General features: G+C 40.1%; 1 protein-coding gene across 1 annotated transcript; it reads left to right on the forward strand.

Moving 5' to 3' along the window:
- The first annotated feature begins 5,450 nt into the window (after positions 1-5,450).
- LOC138901136 (uncharacterized) lies at positions 5,451-5,768 on the forward strand. The gene has a single exon (XM_070188876.1). It carries the CDS (start codon positions 5,451-5,453, stop codon positions 5,766-5,768), a length of 318 nt encoding a protein of 105 aa, XP_070044977.1.
- Positions 5,769-16,603: the final 10,835 nt, after the last annotated feature.

The raw sequence follows: 16,603 nt of genomic DNA on the forward strand, positions 1-16,603 counted from the left end.
TAAGAAGTCATGAGCATCCTTTGACTCAGCCTCACTGAATGCTGGAGGCCTGAGCCTCCAAAATCGCTCTTTCCTCTTCTGATCCTTATCACTCATAGGTGGACCCACCTGGGCCTGATCAACTATAACCGGTTGGGCTGTTAATACCCCCAGTGTCTGAATCCCCTGAACCACCTGCTTTGGAGTACGGGCTGTGGGAGTCTAAGCACCTCCCCCGACCTGAGAAGTGGTGTGCAGACTGAACTGACACCTCTTGAGCAAGGCTAGTGCATACAGTCAATATCTGGGCCAAAGTCTCCCAAAGGTTTGATATCCCACAAGCTCAACCACATATGGTATCTAGTCCTGAGCTGGAGCAACTGGTGTTGTTCATACTTGACCTGTTAGCAATTCAACCACCGCGAGACACTTCCCACCATGTCATTCCTCTTCCTTCGCTGCCAAAATACTGCTTCAAATCATAATCCATCTCTGTCACACCCGAACTGATAGGTTGCCACCATCTCTGAGCCTCCATAAAGATCATCTCTCTCGCGTCGTCAATATTAGAAACACCGATGCGGCTCTGAAGCTGCCATACACCGCCACCTCTCATAACCGCTGCTTAGGCACCATTCCACGACATCCTGTCCCGAAGACAAATCAAAGGAGATCACAACACTGATTAGCCTTAATGTGTTCCAACAAGAACGACGACACCACACCCTAATGAGAATTCCACCAGGTTCAAAAATATCAAGTCTCGCTATTTCACCAACCAAGGCCTGATTATCCGTAGTCCAATTTCCTTTCCTCCGCTGTAATTAAATGTCGAACCTCCTTTCGAGTCGTTCACTATCGTGACACATAAATGAGCACCCTACCATTCACACCAACACTGCGCGACAACAACGCATGAACCTCATAATACATTGTGCATAGCCTCAAAGTCGTAGGCAATACTAGCATTGGGCTGAAATGATAGAGCATCCTTCCATAAGATGACGACAATAGCCTGCCCGAATATGCAGGGAGAAATATCATGCACCATGTGTGCAGTACCACTATAACTCCTCGATGCCTAATTGATAACGAGTGTTGAATATCATATAAGAATGAGTAGGAAGGAAATGAAGGCACAAGCTTCAATAGAATCAAATTGCACGACGAGAAATCAAGAAGGAAGGTGCTCCTAACAGTCATGTAGCCTCTCGAAGATAAGTACAGACGTCTCCATACCGATCCGCAAGACTACTAGACTTGATCATGACTCGTGAGACCTAAATGAACCTAGAGCTCTAATACCAAGTTGTCATGACCAAATTCCCACTATAGGTCGTGATCGTGCCTAACGTTGCCGTTAGGCAAGCCAACGGTGAACTACCAACTTAATTATTCATTTTATTATTTTCGAACTCGCGAATCTTTTCCACGGGTGCAACTTTAGTTGTTGTACGAGCTGCACCTCGGCCTCTAATGCGGCCCCGGCCTCTCACGACCGTAGCTGGTGGTGCTTGTGACCGTCTGCCCGATCCGGTAGCACATGTCTTCACCATCTGTGAGAGAGTAGAATAATAGAAGTTTAGTTTCCGGAATCAACAAATTCGCATGACAAGAACATAAGAAAGTGAAGTTTTCCTAGTGATTAAGTAGCTTCTCGAAGATAAGTAAAGATGTCTCCGTACCGATCCTCAAGACTCTATTAAACCTACTCGCGACTCGTAATACTTATGAACCTAGGGCTCTAATACCAATTTGTCACGACCCAAAATCCTTACAATCGTGATGGCAAGGCAAGCCGAAACATGATAACGAAGGCAAACAGAATAACGAACTTTTGGTTTCAATAAAATATAACTGCTAATACAAAGTAAATTCCCCTAGAAACTGGTAAGTACGGAGTCATGAGCTTCTACAATGGAATACAAGTTTGAAACTGAACAATGAATACATTGTCTGAACTGTAACAACAGTAATAAAGGAAAAGACTAGTCAAACTGCGACCAAGGATGCATCTCTACCTCGCCTCTAGCAGATAGTTCAACAAGCAAGCTTACTGTTGATAACTAGTCCCCACACCTGGATCTTAACAATTAAGTGCAGAGTGTAGTATGTGTAAACCTGACCCAATGTACTCAATAAGTATCGTAAATAAGCATGACAAGGTAAGAGAAACACAAATTATAATGATACTACCTATCACATGTGTAGCTTCATCCTTTAACTCGATGAAAAACAATATTTGGAATACTTTGTCAGTCAATATCATGAAATATAGAGATGATATATTGTTAAATCAGATAAACGATCAAGGAAATTTCAAGTAAAGATGAAATGTAAAATTTAACAAAGCACTGGCCAGATTACCTCAACTTTTCCATATCTGTTCCAGCCCACTGATCTGTATTCTCAATAATCGCGTGTACACCATCAAGAGAGAAACATGAAAGGGTGACCCTAGGGGGATGGATCCGTATCCACATGCAAGCACGAACAATTCAACATGCTACTAGCCCGCCGTGGTCACAGGTTCAATATCACAATCCACCCAGTATGGTCACAGGCACAACAACATAATTCGACCGGCATGGTCACAAGCATAACAACACAACCCGCCCGACGTGGTCACAGGCATACCAACACAATCCGCCCGGCATAGTCACAGGCATCTAGTCTATTCATATCATCAATAAGAAAATAAACAAGTATATATGTATGAAACGAGTGAATAGCAAACATTATGCTCCTGGACTGGTATCAGTTTATTCAGGGATTAAACACCTATGTAGCCACAAACATGGCTCAAATAGTTAACAACAATGACACAAATGTGCGAAGCATCATAGCTTATGGTTTAACAGTTAAATTCTAGACTTATAAGAGCCTGAGCACAAGCCGAGTATGAATAAATAACCCTGGTTCCTGCACACGGGTTTAACCCCACGCGTGTGCGCACCCAATAGCACGTAGCTATCACAATAATTCAGGCAGCTAGTGCCTCATCTGAGTTTAGATAAGATACTTAACTCGAGTAAATCAAATCATTATGCTAGCAAGCCCTTCTCACGTCTATTAATCTCCGAAAGGCTCGAATCTAGCCAAAATAACATAATAATATCAATATAAGCTATAGGAATTATTCCAAATTATAAAGCAAAGATCTTAAACAAAAGACAAAAATTAACCCAAAAAGTCAACCTCGGGCCCACATCTCATAATCTAACAAAATTTATAAAATTCGAACAACTATTCAACAACAAGTCCAATCATATCAAAATCATCCAATTCCGACCACAAATCGCCTTTCAAATTCCCAAAATTTGGTCTATGAAGTTTCACAAAAACACTAATTAAATGACAAAAAATCAATGGATTCACGTATAATAGCTAAATCCGAGTTAGAATCACTTGACTCGATGATTTCCTTGAAAATCCCTATAAAAAATGCCAAAAGCTGACGTCTATAGGTCCAAAAGATGAAGAATGAAATAAAACCTTCGTTTTTGAAATTTAACAATGCTGCCTAGTTATCCTCTTTCTCGATCGCGAACAAACCCTCACGATCGCGGAGAACAATTCTCCTCAGCTCAAAAATAACACTACGCGATCGCGTGATTACAGTCACGAACGGGATGGTAGGACCTCCCAAAGCTATGCGATTGTGGACAACACCACGCGAACGCGAAAAACAATGCTCGCCTCAACATTGACCCTACTTCCTTATACGCGAACGTGGTCCGGTGCACGCGTTCGCGATGTACAAGCTCAACAACCTTCGCGATTGCATCACTGACTTCGCAGACACGAAGAGTAAAATTCCAGAAGTCCTCAAAGTCCCTTCGCAATCGCGGACCTTTCCTCGCGATAGAGGAACTTTCCTCGTGATCGCGATGATGGAAACCACAACACAAAAATCAGCAATCCCATTCCAAGAACAATTGGTCCGAACTCAATCTGAAACGCACTCGGGGCCTCCGGGACCTGGTCCAAACATACTAATAAGCTCTAAAACATGATATGAACTCGCTCGAAGCCTCAAATCACATCAAACAATAAAACAACGAATCACACATCGATTCAAGTCTAATAAACTTATGAACTTCTAACTTCTAAAACTAATGCCAAAACATACCAAACCAACTCCAATTGACCTCAAATTTTTCACACAAGTAATATTTGACCCAACGGACCTACTCCAACTTCCGAAACGAAAATACAGACCCAATATCAATAAAGTTAAACTACGTTTAACTCTTTCAATTTAGGCTTCCAACCTTGGGACTAAGTGTCCCAATTCATTCCAAAACATCCCCGAAACCAAACCAACCACCACGACAAGTCACATAACAACAAACGAACATAAAATAAAAAGTAAATGTGGGAATCAGGCTTTAATTCTCAAAACAACTGATCGGGTCATCATAGTACTTGAGTGAATATTCTATAACTTGCCCTGAATGTGCTTCAAGGAGAAATTTTAAGTTTGCTTGGTTTGAAAGATGATTGTAGGCTTTCCTTGGACCGTTTGAGCTTTCAATTTCCACCCTATGTTTGTTATCCCTAGTAAACCCCTTTGAGCCTTTAGCCTTTCTCTGTTGATAACCATGCTACAAGCCTTTACCCGTTTTGAACATGATCCTCTCTTGGCACCCGAACTCTCCTAAGCACTAATATGTAGTAAGTGGCTCAAAGCTTAAGATTGGGGAAAAGTTGAGAAATCTAAAAGTGGTATCAACGCATTAAAAAGAGAGAAAACCTCTTTCTCCCTATATCTGCTATCGGCGCAAGTTAAGCAAACGCACACCGATCGCAGCAGCCATGGCCAGAGGGCGAGGACAACCGAAGAAACAAGCAATTGTAACAGTGGGAAGCTCAGTCAGTGCTAGGGTGATAGCTAAAACCCTAGAAAATGGTAGCGAACAACGAGTGATTACACCTTTGGCAACTCAATTTCCACCTCTATCTCCGCTGATTTCGGCAAGCAAAACGACCACCAGAGCTAAGAAATTGAACTTAAGTGAACCTCTGAAGCTGCAATTGATAGGAATTAATGAGCAACAATAATCAACGCAGATCAAACAACCAGATTTGAGGAAACCTGAGCAGACAACAAAGGACCAAGCTCAGATCCCACCTAGTCTGGGCTATTCAATCGGAATCGTGCAGCAACTAACAGTATGTCACTCGATTACATATCACCAGAATTGGTTGAAGGTAGTCTAATGGTCAAGCTTGATAAGGAAGAAACGAATAGGGAAGCTGATAAATAGAAGGCTGCTTTAGTAGTATATGTGATAGGTGAAACACCAGGCAATAACTATATGAAACGATATGTGGCTCAAAATTGGAATATGGTGGCTGAACATGAGGTGTATTATCACGAAGAAGGCTATTATATTATTAAATTCTAATCGATAGCAGATCTGAATGAAGTACAATATGCATGTTCATATAGCATCAACAACAAACCTATGATATTGAAACAATGGTGTCCAGAGTTTGATTTTAATGCTGAGTTCCTTACTGAACTGCCTTTGTGGGTTAAATTTCCTAGCCTACCTACGAGTTGCTGGAGCCGGGATTCATTGAGCAGGATAGCTAGTGTGATTGGAGTGCCAAAGTATGCAGATGAATGTACAGCAAAGCAAACCAGAATCTCATTTGCTAGAATTCTTATAGAGGTCAATGTCACCAAGCCACTACCAGATAAAGTTACTGTGATGGATCCATTAGGGAAAACATTACAACAATCAGTAGTATTTGAATGGAAGCCAGATTACTGTGAATAATGCCTAATGATAGGGCATAACTGTATAAAGAAGAAAATGAAGGATTTAAAAAAGGAAGAACGTATGAATAACAACATTCAAAAGAAGAAGAAATGACCTAAGAAGGTGGTGCAAACCTGGGTACCAAAGGAGGATAAAAGAGATTCAACTGAAGCTAATGATGAGCTGAAGGAAGCTAAGTATGCAGCAGCCACTAAAAAAGCTCAATAACCAAAAGAGAGAGTAGATACAGAGGAATTGAACCCACACGCTAAAGAGAAGCAATTACTAAAAGGGAAGGCATCCAAAGAAATCAATGGTCGATATGTAAATCAACTGACTGAGGCTGTTATTCTAGTGAGAAATGAATTTGATATACTGCAATGTGAAGATGATGTGATGACACAACTCCTACCTATTGATATAGGTGGGGGATTTATATGTCATCATTAATGTCATGGTTAATATGGAATATGAGGAGAATAAATAATAGATATAAACAGAAAGAATTAGCTATGTATCCCAAAGAAAACAGAGTTAAAATAGCAGGATTAGTGGAGACAAGGGTGAAAGATCATAGAGTACAAACAATATATAATAAAATTGCCCCGGGTTGGGGATCTGAAAACAATTATAATCATGTACATAATGGTAGGATTTGGTTACTCTGAGAAAATAATACTTACAAGATTGAAGTTCTGAAGAAAGAAGCATAGCTTATTCATTGTAAAGTGATGAGCAGGAATCAACAAATAGACTGTGAAATGACAATAGTCTATGGATACAATACAGTGGAGCAGAGAAAAGATTTATGGCAGCAATTAGTTAATTTTTCTCAAGCAACAACTAAACCATGGATTATTTGGGGAGATTTCAACTCTATCTTGAGTCCACAAGATAGATTGAAAGGAGCAACAATTACTACCTATGAGCTCAAAAGGCAAGCTCTAATCCGGTGTGGTAATGATATGAGTAGTAGTCAACTTGAACTTAAGCAACTCGAATGCCTTCATGCAATCTTCATTGAAATAGAACTTGGCATCCTTCTCCAAACGTTTACACAAAGGGTTCACCACCTTAGAAAACTCTTTGATGAATCGGCGATAGAACCCTGCATGACCCAAAAAGCTCCTCACTCCCTTCACGGATGTAGGGGAGGGAGTTTGGAGATCACCTCAACTTTGGCCTTATCAACCTTAATACCATACTTTGAAATCTTGTGATCGAGGACAATGCCTTCCTCGACCATGAAGTGACATTTCTCCCAATTCAAAACCAAGTTAGTTTCTTCAGATCTTGCCAATACCTTGTCCAAGTTGTTCAAGGAATCATCAAAAGAATTCCCAACGACGGATAAATCGTCCATGAAGACCTCAAGAATATCTTCCACCATATCGGTGAAACTAGCCATCATACACCGTTGTAAAGTTGCCGGTACATTACATAACCCAAATGGCATCCTCGATAATGCAAAGGTACCATATGGATAAGTGAAAGTGATCTTCTCTTGGTCCTCAGGAGCAATAAGAATCTGATTGTAGCCGGAGTATCCATCCAGGAAGCAATAAAAAGCACGTCCGACCAACCTATCTAACATTTGATCAAGAAACGGAAGCGGAAAATGATCTTTCCGAGTGACTTTGGTGAGCTTCATATAGTCTATGCACACTCTCCACCCGGTGACAGTTCTTGTGGGGATCAATTCATTCTTGTCATTATTAATCACAGTCATGCCCCCTTTCTTTGGGACACATTGCACCGGAGAAGTCCATGAACTATCGGAAATGGGGTAAACAACCCCGGCATCCAACCACTTTATGATCTCCTTCTTCTCTACCTATTGCATTGCTTCATTCAATATTCTTTGATGCTCCACGGAGGGTTTGGTATCCTCCTACAAAATAATCTTTTCCATGCAAAAGGTGGGGCTTATACCCTGAATATCCGCCAATGTCCAACCTATCACTTTCTTCCTCTTTTGGAGCACCACTAAAGTAGAATCTACCTGCACATTAGTCAAGCAAAAGGAAAGAATAACAGGTAAAGTAGAACAAGGGCCAAGAAACTCATACCTGAGATGTAAAGGCAAAGGCTTTAACTCCAAAGTGGGAGGCTCCTCGATTGAGGGCTTTGTTGGAGGAGTCTTCTGATCCTCAAGATCTAAGGACAATTTTCGGGGTTCATAAATATATGACCCCATCCTTGCAAAGCATTTACACATTCCACAAAGCCTTCCTTCTCATCATCATCATGATTGAGCAACACAGCTTCCAAGGTATCCTCAACATTCATCACAACAGTAGTATCATCAACAATTACTTCGATCACTAAATCCACGAATGAAAAAACTTCGTTGCTATTTGGTTGCCTCATCGATTCGCACACATGGAAAACCAACTTTTCGTCACCCACCCGGAAAGTGAGCTCACCAGCTTCCACATTAACAAGAGCCTTCCCCGTAGTAAGGAAAGGTCTACCCAAGATTGATCAACACAACTTCCAAGGTATCCTCAACATTCATCATAACACTAATATCATCAACAATTACTTCGGTCACTAAATCCACGAATGAACAAACTTCGTTGCTATTTGGTCTTTGTCACCCACCCGGCAAGTGAGCTCACCGACTCTCACATTAACAAGAGCCTTCCCCGTAGCAAGGAAAGGTCTACCCAAGATAATAGGCACCTCGTAGTCAACCTCACAATCTAGGATCACAGAGTCCGCTGGAAGGATGAACTTATCAACACGGACTAACACATCATTAATAATTCCCAATGGCCTCTTCATAGTCCGATCCACCATTTGCAACCTTATAGATGTGGGTCTTGGTTGCCCAATTCTCAAAGTTTTGAACACAGAGTAGGGCATTAAGTTGATACTTGCCCCCAAATAACATAAAGCTTTAGCAAAGTCGGCACTCCCAATAGTGCAAGGGATTTTGAAAGCACCCGGATCTTCCAATTTCGGAGCCATTGAGTGCACAATAACACTCACTAGATGTGTCATCTTGATAGTTTCACAATTCATCAACCTCTTCTTGGTGACCAAGTCCTTCATGAACTTTGCATAACCCACCATTTGTTCCAACGTCTCAACCAATGGTACATTGATAGAAAAACTCTTCACCATGTCAATAAACATTTTGAATTGGTTCTCACTATTTTTCTTTGCAAGCCTTTGAGGGTATGGAAGATGAGCCTTGGCATTGGTGCCTTAGCCTTTGGCACTACCGGCTCCGGCATGTCAATTATGTGCTCCCTAGACGGGTTCACCTCTTCTTGCGTCTCCTCCACATTTTCATCAATATCAATTCTCACTTTGTCATTAGCTTGAACCACATTGCTTGGAATTCTATATTATTGAACTACAAAATCATCATCCACAATTCTTCTTTGATTTGAGGTGGTTGCATCTCCACCTTTTCCACTTCTCGTAGTCACGGCCATAACATGTCCCGTATTATTCCCCCCCCCTTTGGGTTCACCATCGTATCACTTGGTAGTGCCCCCTTAGGACGAGTGTTCAATGCTTGTGAGATTTGGCGAAGTTAAACCTCCAAATTGTGGATTGAAGTGTTGTGGGAGGCTAATTGAGCATCAGAGTCGGCATTTTTCTCCATCATTTGTTTGAACATATTTTCAATCTGTCCCATCTCATTGTTAGAAGAATTCGGGTTCTGGCCTTGAGAAGGATAGGTGGTGGATTGCTCGGTTGTTGGAACATCGGGGGCCTTTGAAAACCCGACCCCCGATTGTTGTTATTTTTCCACCCTCCTTGATTACCTCCCCAATTACTTTGATTGTTGCCACCCCAATTGCCTTGGTTTCCTTGATTATTCCAATTGCCTTGATTGTTGTTGCCACAACTCCAATTGCCTTAGTGGCCTTGGTTATTCCAATTTACTTGATTTCCTTGTGATCTCCATTGTTGTTGATTTTAAGCATTGTTTCTTTGACCTTGATAATTGTTGACGTATTGCACTTCTTCTTCTTGCTCATTATACGAATCACCTTGGTCATACCCATTATCATCTTACATAATTGTTTCGGACGTCTTTTCCATTCTTGACCTTTTTGCCGTCTCTTGTTCATCATCATATTTACACCTTCCATCACATTCCCTTGTTTCGGCCCTTGAATTTGTTGCAACTGAGCTTTGGCCAGTTGGTTCATTGTGGTTGTTAACTCTGCGATAGCTTGCCCATGATCATGTAGTTCCTTGTGTAGGTGAATGACATTGGGGTCACCTTACAGAACATTGGCCCTACTTTGCCATACCGATGAGGTATCCGCCATCTCATCCAAAATTTCACAAGATTTGACATAAGGTGTGTTCATGAAGTTCCTGCCGGAGAGTTGATTCACCACACATTGATTTGTTGTGTTGATCCCCTTGTAGAAGGTTTGTTGGATCATGTCCTCGGTAATATCATGATTTGGGAAATCTTTAACCATGGTATGATATCTTTCCCAAATATCATGCAATGGTTCATTGGGCTCTTACTTGAACGCTAGAATTTCATCCCATAGTGTATCCATGTGCCCCGAAGAGAAGAATTTGGCAATGAATTGTTTGGCCAACTCATCCCATGTATGTATGGAATGATTGGGCAATCCCTCCAGCCAGTCCAATGCTTTTTCCCGTAAAGAGAAAGGAAATAGCCTCAACCTCAGCGCGTCCTACGAAACATTGGTTTTCCTGCTCCCCCAACAAATATCGACGAACCCCTTGAGATTCTTGTAAGCATTTTTATTTGGAGCCCCGGTGAAGAATCCCGATTGCTCAAGTAGTGTAAGCATCATGTTGGTGATTTGAAAGATGCTTGCCCTAATGCGGGGTGGTACTATAGCACTTGCATAACCCTCGTTTGGCAACACCTGGTGCGCTACCGCTCTTGGTAGAGGTGGGGGAGGGACGAGAACATTATTAGAAGGCGGTCAGCCTTGCCTATTTGCTTGAGGTTCGGGAAGAACCTCATCTCCTTGATCATCGTCCACTTCCTCCCTTAATGGCAAATTACCAATGGGCTCGTTGTTGAGAGCCATTATCGTACTTATAAGCAATTCAAAAACAAAATTAGTGACTCGGAAGAAAAAGAAGACATATTACACAAAAACATAGATATATATATCTAAATCCGTTTAACTCCCCGGCAACGGCGCCAAAAATTGATGTCGCCCAAACTCACACCACAAATATAGGTAGTGAGGTGGTTGAAGCAATAATAAAATCCAACGCAAGTCGGAGTCGAATCCTCAAGGAGTTAGAATTGGGATTAGGTATATATTTAGTGTAATTGTAAATTATGCCTTAGATTACACTTCCACATTCTTGTTTGTTATTTCTACTTCTACTTTAAACTATTGATTGCAATTATAAAACTAGGAAACAATATTTTTGGTTTTGGTTATTTTCCAAATGATAAAAGATCTAGGGTCGTGACTTCCACCTAGGTGGTTACCTCATGGGTTGAAAACTCTAGGACAAGCCTGATTGGTCGGGGTTGTAATATAGCAATCACACGCAATTACCCATTCTATACCTCTCAGTAGTTTGAGTGGTTTTGCCCAATTTGGCTTTCTCAAGTCCAAATGGGTATTGCACAAAATAAGTGATAAATGCTCAAGTCGGGTCTTACTATCTATAGATTCAACCCTTTAATTGGGGCTATCAATTTTTTGAGTTCACCCCAATTTATTATTAGCCAAGTTTTCCTAGACTTAGTCTATCATTCTCAATTAGAGACTAAGTCAATTAGGCATAAATCAATGTTTGCAACAATTAATTCTTGAATTCAAGCAAGAACTAGGCTAAATATCACTAACCCAATCACAAATAAGTCCTTAATCAAACACTCTTTAATTACCCACACTAGGGTTGGGCCACAACCCTAGCTAGAAATTTAGCTACTCATGAAAAATGAAGAAATACAAGAAGAAATTAAGAAATTATGCTTAATAATTGATTAAGGAAAGAAAATCTAATTTTTAGAAGCTAATCTAGTACAATATTACTCAAAACAGTAAATAAAAACGGCTCAGGTGCTCTCCCAAAACAAAACTTACCCTAAAAATGACAAAACCTTCTATTTTTACTAAGTTGAAAATATCTGACAAAAATGCCCCTGCGGAGGTTGTGCGATCTGCACAACGAGACTTGGCTTGACAGGTTCCAGTTCCAGTTAGTAGTTTAACTTTGAAGAATTGTTACCCATTTTTGTTTGGAAGCTAAATCTAGCTATTTCGAGTTTCTTTCTTAAGTATTTATCTCAACACCCATTCTAAACTCCTTGTGGATTCGACCTCGACTCACGTTGGAATTATTATTTTAATTGGGGTGTGAATTGTATATTATTTTATTATGCGAGGATTAGTGTAAAAGCACGAAAGTTGATGCCATACAATTTTATTGCTCTTTACTTTGATATTTTGAAATGTGGACTTGGCTTTGTAGTTTCGTTATTTCCTTTTGAACGAGGCTTACTCAGTATCGCTTACTTTATGTTTCCGTTTTATGCCCCTTTACCTGTGCACTTGTTATAACTTTCACTTGTCATTATTCTATTGTTATATCTGATACTTTATCTACTATTTTATTACTTTTTGATATATAACTGCACAAGTTCATTGCAAGTGTGTTGTCTTAGCCTCGTTACTACCTCGTCGGGGTTAGGCTCGACACTTACTGAGTACATTAGGTCGATTCTACTCATACTACAATTCTTCACTTCGTGTGTAGACCCAGATATCGGTACCAGTAGAGTCCCGAGAGTTGCTTAGCAAATACCGGGTAGGTGATTCGAGGTAGAGCTGCATCCTGTTCGCAAGTGTAACGATCCAATTGATTGTTTTATGTATTGTAGCCACGCTCCCCTATTTATCGCTTATTATATACTCATTTAGAGTTATGTGACTTGCCGGGGTGGTTGGGTTGGTCTCGAGGATGTTTCAGAGTGAATTAGGACACTTAGTCCCAAGGTTGGAAGCTTTAGTTGAAAGAATTGACCGGAGTTCGAATTTTGTGTAGACGTCTCCAGAATAGATTTTAGATGGTTCCGATAGCTTTGTATTGGTGATTTTGGATTTAGTAGTATGTCTGGATATTAATTTGGAGGTCCATAGGTCGTTTTGGCTTTGATTGGCGAAAGATGAAAAGTTGAAGGTTTGTAAGGTTGAGAGGTTTGATTGGGAGTTGACTTTGTTGATACCAGACTCACAATTTTGTTTCAGGAGTTGGAATAGGTCCGTTGTTTCATTTATGATTGATGTGAAAAATTTGAGGTCAATCGGAGTTGGTTTGATAGGTTTTGACATTTGTTTTAGAAATTGGAAATTCATTAGTTTGGTTAGGCTTGAATTGAGGTGTGATTCATGATTTTGATGTTGTTTAGTGTAATATGAGGTTTCGACTAAGTTCGTTTTGTGTTTTGCGATGTGTTGGTATGCTTGGATGGGGTATCGGGGGCCACGGGTGTGATTCGAATTGAAATCGGATTGCGTTTTGGACTTAAGGAAAGATTGAAGCTTAAAGCTTCCGGTTTGATAGCACCTACGTGGTTTTAGCCGTAGGTGCGAGACCACAGAAGTGGTCCTGGGGTCGTAGAAGCGGTTATGGTTGACACTGAGTAGATGCGCAATAGCAAGGAAATATTCTGCACCTGCGACCTTGCAGGTGCGGGCACTTGGTCGTAGAAGCAAAACTGGGCATGTGAGGCTAGAGTCGCACAAGCGGAGACTTCTCCGCAGGTGCGGAAGCGCAGGAGAGAAGGAAGGACCGCAGAAGCGGTCCCGCAGGTGCGCATGAGGGGTCGCAGGTGCGCTTGGTCTGGTATTAAGTGGATTCCGCTGAAGCGAACCTTTTGACTGCAGAAGCGGTTCCGTAGAATCGGAAAAAAGAGGTGCAGGTGCAATATCGGTGGGCAATGTCTTAAATCGAAAGGTTTACTTGTTTTTCTCATGTTTGGACTTGTGAAGCTTGGCTAGGGGCGATTGTTGGAGAGGTTTCCACCTAGATTGAAGAGGTAAGTGACTTTTAATCAATTTTGTCTATAAATATTGAAGACTCATTGATTATTACACTTAATTTTCATGAATCTAAGTTAGAATTTGAGAATTTTTTGACTATGTATTGGAGAGTGAGATTTGGGGATTTGATGGTCGATTTGTTGTTGGAATTGGATGATTTCAGTATGGTTGGACTCGTTATCGAATGGGTATTCAGAATTTGTAAATTTTGTTAGGTTCCTATGAGTGGGCCCAGGGTTGACTTTTTGATTTTTGGTTAAAGACCTTATCTTTATATTTTGAAATTGTTTCCTATAGCCATTATTGATGGAATTAAGTTACTTTGGCTAGATTCGAGTTGTTCGGAGGCCGATTCACGTGGCAAAGGGTTTGTTGGAGAATTGAGTTGCGCACTTTGAGGTAAGTAATATTTCTAAACCTGGAATTGAGGGTATTTACCCTAGGAAAAAGTGTTATTTGTGTTGTGTTGGAATGACGCACATGCTAGGTGACGGGCGTGTAGGTGTGCACCGTGGTAAACATGATACGAGTTGATTGTTGTACTGAGTTGCTATGAAGTCTTGTTCTATCTGTGTAATTCCTACTTATTAGAGTGATTGAGTTGTGATTCATGCTAGAAATCATGTTTAGGCTATGTGCTTATTCGATTGAGACCTAATGAGGTTATTTATGTTGTTTTGAGTTATTCGCTTTAACTATAATTATATACTCAGTCATGATTGTTAATTTGTATATCATATCTCAGTCTCTGTTATTATGCATCGTTGCATCACATGTTATTATCGTTTGGGCTGAACGATATGAAATTTGTGAGCCCTTAAGACTTGGGAGATTGATGACTGAGGTGGACCTGAAAGCCTGGTTGTGAGTGTTATTGTAGATCATACTGAACGCCGCAGCAGGCATTATTAGCTTATTTATTATTGTGGATCAGGTTGCATGCCGAAAAATGCCTTATAGGCTTTATATTAGCGCTTGGGCAAGATCCACCCCTCCATAGTGTGACATACCAGGAGTGAGCGCATACACAATCTATATTATATACACGTGCTTTGGTGAGGGGCATTGATGTCAGGCACCCGTACAGTGTTGAGTGATTGTGTGTATGGTTTGTGTGAGCATTTGGCAGACAGATTGAGTTGTGTGAGTACTTGAGAATACCACCGTGAAATCATACAAGTTACATATATATTGACATGTAGGCATAGAGATGTACCATTCCTCATGGTAGTTGTACTTGACATATTCGTATCAGTGTTGGGCTTTAATTGTTGAACCTGAAAGCATGTCTAATTTCCTGTAACCTGAACGAGCTGATTTTGAAAATTAATCTGAGTTGTTTATTGTTACTGCCATTATTATATCTGTGTTGTCATTTTATTTTATTCAGACTGCCATCTTTTGAGCTCGTCACTGCTTTTAGCCCAAGGTTAGTTCTTTTACTCACTGAGTATATGGAATTTATTGTATTCATACTCCACTCTGTATTTCATGTGCAGATCCAGGTACATCGAGACGTGATGACTGCTAGATCTGTGCTAGGATCTGCTTGGAGATTTCGAGGTAGCTGATATGACGTCCGCATACCTTGAAACTCTTTCCTGTTTTTTTTTAGTATTGTTCTATTACTCAGACAATTGTACTAGAGTTTAGGTTTATGCTGAAACTTAGTAGTACTCATGTACTCGTTGACACAAGGTTTTGAGATGGTTGTAGTAGTGTTTCAGTTTCTTTTATTAGATATTTATGTTATTTCCACCCTTGAGTTTATTAAACCATATTTTATCCAAATGTTTAGTTGTTATGTGAATTTTTGGCTTGCCTAGCAAGTGTGTTGGGCGCCATCATGACAAGTTGGGATTTAGGGTCGTGACAACAGGCCTGGAGTCATTTTCTTATTTCTATGGTACTGTTTCCATTTTTCTCAAATAGTGTTGTATTTCTTTTAGAACAGTATATATAGAAAACTAAAGAAGCTCATGTACTTGTGACTCCACATCTTGGGAGGGTTGAACGCTAGTAAGGGTTTTAGACTTATCTTGTTCACTTTCGAGTTTCTTTTACTTTTCTTATTATCTTGTTGATTAGTCAATTGTTGCTATTATTTCGTTATTTTTTGCCGTGGCTTGTCTAGCAAGCGGTGTTAGGCACTATTATGATCCCGATCGGTTAGAAATTAGGATCGTGACATTAGTAGATACTTTTAATTAGCTAATTCAGTGATCTCTCTCATAAACATTAATGATTAGACATCAGAGTGAGCTCAACTCCCTAACATCGAGTTATATCTTACAAGGAATGTGTTGGAAGTTTGGATTTTGGGAAAATTGTTATACACAGCTCGATGATCTTAATGATATTATGAGATAGTATATCTTACCTTATCTTTTTCCGTAAGATGGGAAGTAAATCAGCAATACTTTCTTTTCTATAAGCTAGTTAATTATGATACTAATCTAATATGGATGCATGTAATATAGAATTTAAAGACCTCTGGTCATTTCTAGCATTATAAATTAATAGGATGCTCTCAGTAGAATAATACCCAACTCTGAAAATTAATTGTTCTATAAGCATGGCTATCAAGAGTGTTTCAGTTCTTCTTTTCACACTCCTTATACTTTCTATAGGTACTCTTGTTCGTACCTTTTAATATCTCAATGTTATTTTATTTTTAATTGTTTTATGTAATAGATCTTTTGTTTGCACAAAAAATGTGCTTAATTGTGCTGCTCTCAATTTTTTGTAATTCAATTGATACTAAAACGCAGGAATTGATATTCATTTAGAGCAAAAATTTCTTTATTCAAAGGGCTGAGAGATGTTTTA

Source organism: Nicotiana tomentosiformis, chromosome 11 (assembly GCF_000390325.3).
Source record: "Nicotiana tomentosiformis chromosome 11, ASM39032v3, whole genome shotgun sequence".
NCBI lineage: Eukaryota > Viridiplantae > Streptophyta > Magnoliopsida > Solanales > Solanaceae > Nicotiana > Nicotiana tomentosiformis.

Coding starts and splice junctions, on each gene's coding strand:
- LOC138901136 (XM_070188876.1), top strand. CDS start 5,451: ATGATATTGAAACAATGGTGTCCAGAGTTTGATTTTAATGCTGAGTTC.